We start from the raw sequence: 5,445 nt of genomic DNA, 5'->3' as shown, positions 1-5,445 counted from the left end.
CTGCCACCTAGGCACTGCTCCCCTTGCCTCCACAGCCGAGAAAGCCACAAAGGACCCCAGGAGGTGTTGAATCTCACTTAGGCAAGGCAAGTAAGAGAAGCTGGTTTTGCTCATGTTTTAAATGAATTAGATCTTTGGCACCCAAGGCTATGACTCGGTGCTTTCATACTTGAGAGGACATTGCCATTGAGAATAGTGATTCAGCCAAACAGGTCAGTGGTAAGGAAACTTGGATCAAAATTCTATTGGGATATGTTGGCTGATTGAATTTAAATTAAAAAAAAACCTATTGGGATATGAATCTGATACTAGGGTTTAAGAGGATCGCCACAATTTTACTGCAAAATTCATTGATGATACAGCACTATTTTATTTTATTATGTTATGTTAATCACCATACATTATATCATTAGTTTTTGATGTAGTGTTCCATGATTCATTGTTTGCGTATAACACCCAGTGCTCCATTCAGTATGTGCCCTCTTTAATACCCATCACCAGGCTAACCCATCACCCACCCCCTCCCCTCTAGAACCCTCAGTTTTTTTCTCAGAGTCCATAGTCTCTCATGGTTCGTCTCCCCCTCCGATTTCCCCCCCTTCATTTTTCCCTTCCTGCTATCTTCTTCTTTTTTTAAAAAAAACATACAATGTATTATTTGTTTCAGAGGTACAGGTCTGTGATTCAACAGTGTTACACAATTCACAGCGCTCACCATAGCACATACCCTCCCCAATGTCTATCACCCAGCCACCCCATCCCTCCCACTATTTTTGAGTGCTTTCTACCTGTTTGGCAGTGTTTTCTCATGCATTATATCATTTAATCCTTGTGGTATACTTGTGAGATAATACCAGTCCCATTTTACAGGCAAGAAAGCTGAGGCTTGGGTGCCTGGGTGGCTCAGTTGGTTAGGCGATTGCCTTCGGCTCGGGTCATGATCCTGGAGTCCCAGGATCGAGTCCCACATCGGGCTCCCTGCTCAGCGAGGAGTCTGCTTCTCCCTCTGACCCTCTCCCCTCTCGTGCTCTCTCGCTCTCTCTCATTCTCTCTCTCTCTCAAATAAATAAATGAAATCTTTAAAAAGAAAAAAAAGAAAGCTGAGGCTCAAAGAGCTTGTGCTATCTGCCTAAGGTCACACTCAGAGGAAGTGGCAAACATGGGATTTGAGCCCACATTAGTCTGATTCTGACAGTTATGTGCTTAACTACCTATCAGAGTACTGTTCCAATATTGACTGTCTTCTCTCTAAAGTGACGAGGGAAAGATTTGTTAACATTTTCACAAGGCAGAAAACTATCTCATCTGAGAAGGTTTATATAGACATTTTTCTTTTCTGAGAAGAATAAATAAATCTATAGGAAATTGAAATATATTCAATGAGGCTGACATGCTATAATACAGATAATATATGGTGAAGTTTTCTCTAAGCTTAGCATTTTCTTATTACAAGGTCAGTATGATGATTAATGGTTTGTGTGCAAGGTAGAAAATGAATATTTTCTTTGCAGTCATTTGGAGGGTATTCCATCTTGCATAACTTCTTTCCTATTTGAGTACGTGCGAGCATTGTTCCTGGGTTTGAATTTTTGTTTTTCCCCCTCCTCTTCACCCCCGGCCTCTTTTTTGCCCTAGAACCAAGGCCAGAAAGGCTGCAGAACTACTGCTCTTTTACCCAGTTCCCTCCAGGATTGAAAAATGTGCTATTCCCGAATTCTAACAGTTTTTGTAAACCTCAAATGCAACATGAGAACACTTTTGGACAACAACCCTCCATGAAAAAAATTTACAATATATCCTGTATGTAGATACAGGATATGTGCTCATATTTTAGCGTAAGCAGTGAACAGAGACTGCAGAACTCTTTTTGAAATTTTAAGATGTCAGTTTCCAGCAACATAGAAAATAAAATTTGGAAGTAGCTGCAAAAGAATGGATTTTTATTTTCATTTAGAAGTGGGTCCAAGGTTTAGAGAAAAACTCCCCTCTCTGGGTTCAAATATTGTTTACCCTGAATAGAATATGCCTTCCTGTTTGATAGAAAACACATGAAAGTGTTCTAATTGTGAAACAGCCCCAAGCAAGTGATATTTAGGAGAATGAAATGCTAAGCATGAAATCACAAACCTGGAAGAGACCCTATGAGAACATCTAGTTCTGCCCTCATCTTCCAACTGAGAATAGCTAACTCATCCTGTATGGGTTATTTTCTATTTGGTAGGATTCATAAGTCTACATTTTCATCTTTAATGCCCTTTCACATGACATGTTTCAGTTAATGGTGGACTATCTGGGTAATCACAAGAAGCCACCAGTACCCAACAAAGCACCTGGCACATACATAGTATTCAGTAGAACTTCTATTAGAAGGAATGAATGCATCAACACATGAAAAAAATGAAGGCTGAATAGTAGAAAATTTAAGGGGATTCTTACTGTGTGATTAATTAATAAAATAGAAATGAATTGTGTCCAAACTCAATGTCTTGCAAGCTCTCTCCATTTCTCATTCTATAGTGTGGATTTTGACCTTAATAAGTAAGGTGACCATGTAATGTATATTCCAAACAAGGACCCTTTTGAGTGTGAAAGGGGGCACTATTAATTTTATTTATTTATTAGGGGACATTGTTAATAATTACACCAGGACAACAAGACTGCTCTGGGCAAACTGGAACTAACAGTCACCCTCTCAGTTCTGTGATTCATCAGTCTTACACAATTCACAGACCTGTACCCCTGAAACAAATAATATATGTTAATAAAAATTTTAAAAAAATTAAAAACAAAACAAAAAACCAGTCACCCTCTCAATGAGGGATTAGGAACAGAAAACAATATATTCCTATAGACTCTAAAATAAGAAACAAGGGAGTTTTAAATCACAAATGAAGAAATGAAGATTGGAGGTGTTCCACTATCAATATTTAACGTACTGACCATGAACATTCTTACCTCATCTTGGAATTATGGTAAGAATTGGGGCAAAATGAGAGCTAAAGACTTGTTTCTAATAATTAGGAAAGAAATAAGAATTAAATTCTTACCAAAAGCCAGACTCAGGGGTACCTGGGTGGCTCAGTTATTAAGCGTCTGCCTTCGGCTCAGGTCATGATCCCAGCGTTCTGGGATCGAGCCCCGCGACAGGCTCCCTGCTCAGCGGGGAGCCTGTTTCTCCCTCTCCCACTACCCCTGCTTGTGTTCCCTCTCTAGCTATGTCTCTCTGTGTCAAATAAATAAATAAAATCTTAAAAAAAAAAAAAAAAAAAGCTAAACTCAGAGTGCACCCAGTAGCCCCCTAGAACTGTCTCTTGGATTGAACAGACTGGGTACTCCCACCTCTTCCCCACCTCCTCCTATCCCTGCCAACCTCTCACCACCCTCTAGGCCCTCCCCTTCCATTTGCAAGTTCTGGTGGAATCATCTTCCTGGCTATCTCAGACTTCCGATTTCCGGGACCTGCAAACACCATATTTTGTGCTTAGCTCCTCCTTGCAAACCAACCATGAGTGCCCAGATCCGCCAGGATTATTCCGCCAAGGTGGAGGCTGCACTCCAGCGCCTGGTAAACCTGCATCTGCAGGCCTCCTATACCTACCGCGCTCTGCGCTTTTATTTTGAAGATAACGATGCAGCTCTGAAGGGCATGGGCCACTTCTTCGAAGAGTTGTCTGAGGAGAAGTATGAAGGTGCCCAGCGCTTCTTGAAGATGCAAAACCAGTGGAGTGGCTGCCCTCTCCTCCAGGATGAGCAGAATCTGTCCGAAGATAAGTGGCTTAGCAGCGTGGATGCTATGGAAGCCGCGATGGCCTTGGAGAAGAACCTGAACCAGGCCCTTCTGGATCTGCATGCCCTGGGTTCTGCCAACACAGATCCTCATCTCTGTGACTTTCTGGAGAGCCATTTCCTGGAAGAGATGAAACTCATCAAGAAGATGGATGACCTTCTGACCAACCTCCACAGGCTGGCTAGCCCCCAGGCCGTGCTGAGTGAGTATCTCTTCTAAAGGCTCACCCTGAAGGCCGACTAGGAGACTCCGGTGCCCAGCAGCCTTTGAGGAACCCGTCTGCCTTCCCCTGGTGTCAGAATTTCTGCCGGAGCCTCTTTCTCCACCCAGGAGGCAACTTTTTAACCATGATGAAACCTTTGTCCAAGCTGTGAGATCAAATGGAAACAAAAAAGGTCCTTTTTGCAGAGGGGTGAAAAAAAGCTAGGCTGCGGAGGGGAAAATATACAGAATACGATGAAGGATTTGTAGTATGTTTAATTCTCTAGATTTTCTTAAGAAATTGTTCCTAACTTTTGTGAATTGCCTGTGTACATCGAGGATCCGATACACTATGTTTTCTCTGTCAAGAAAAATGAACTTACCTATCCATAAAATGCATACAATTTTAGAGGTTTTAGAATTTCTCTGAAGCCATTCTTGGTACTGGACTAAACTCTATATTGTTTTAAAATTTACCTTTGGTTTTGCCTAGCAGAAGAGAGAGCTGAGTACCTTGACCATATCATATTGTGCCCACCCCCAACCCTCAAACTCATGATAAAATCGATTTTCCTGGTTTTTAAGTTCCTGTGATGCCATCTGCTATATTGAATATAATAAAAAAAAGCCCTGCGAAATTCATCTTTGTGTCTCCAATTAGGTTGCTACTGAGAACACTGATTATTATATCATACACTGACCTCTTTATGAAGCCTCTCAAGAGAAATTTCTTTCTGGTCTTAGTATTAGGAATAAGAGTTCTTCACTTGGGTAATTGGTTTGTTTTTGTTTTATGGACACTGTAAATGATGTAACTAATTAAGTTTCCTTTTCTGACTGCCTGTGTGAAAGCTTAGAGCCAAATTTGTGGTCCACCCAAAGTTAAAAGAGTAGGATTGTATAAGCATTTTTACACAGGCGTCATCTCTGATTCTGCTGTTACTAATTTCTTGGTGTATGTTATGGATTCTTTTAAGCCACCTTAAGCCCTTTCTAGAACAAGGTTGTGTATAAATAGATAAATAAACTTTAAATATGCTGTTTAAAAAATGGCTCTGCAGTTCATTTCAGAGAAAAGAGAAGATAACTTTAAGGAAGCACTAACAGAGCCAGAGTGATTAGAATGGAGGCGGGTCAGATGGAGGTTAAATTCCAGAAGCCAAAAGAAGGAGAAGCAGTAAAATGTAATGTAGCATTCTTTTAAAAATGTGCTTCATTTTCCTGGTGAGTTCTTTTCTACTAAATCCATACATTTGTGTCCCACAGATAGCAATGTAATAATTACGTATTATTTTCCTTGCCCTTTGCAAAACTGGAATTATAACTTGTTCTCAAACCACAGAAGTTGAAAAAATCAATTCTTTTTCTACAGCACCTTTCCTTCCTGGAGCAGGAAGACCAAAGGCATACTACCATTTCTTTTATCTTACAAGGGTCAGAGGCATAGGAAGAATATT

The 5,445-nt window shown here is 40.6% G+C and overlaps 1 protein-coding gene across 1 annotated transcript; it reads left to right on the top strand.

Annotated features, from left to right (window-relative positions):
- The first annotated feature begins 3,505 nt into the window (after positions 1-3,505).
- Positions 3,506-4,071, top strand: LOC123854293 (ferritin light chain-like). The gene has a single exon (XM_045889482.1). The coding sequence runs from the start codon at positions 3,506-3,508 to the stop codon at positions 4,004-4,006; it is 501 nt and encodes a 166-aa protein (XP_045745438.1). The 3' UTR covers positions 4,007-4,071.
- Positions 4,072-5,445: the final 1,374 nt, after the last annotated feature.

Source organism: Mirounga angustirostris, unplaced genomic scaffold, assembly GCF_029215605.1.
Source record: "Mirounga angustirostris isolate CCGP_5_RB_7025 unplaced genomic scaffold, mMirAng1.0.hap1 SCAF_11, whole genome shotgun sequence".
Classification (NCBI taxonomy): Eukaryota; Metazoa; Chordata; class Mammalia; order Carnivora; family Phocidae; genus Mirounga; species Mirounga angustirostris.
The sequence above is the reverse complement of the archived record's forward strand: the minus strand, read 5'-3'. Positions and strand labels throughout refer to the sequence as shown.

Coding starts and splice junctions, on each gene's coding strand:
- LOC123854293 (XM_045889482.1), top strand. CDS start 3,506: ATGAGTGCCCAGATCCGCCAGGATTATTCCGCCAAGGTGGAGGCTGCA.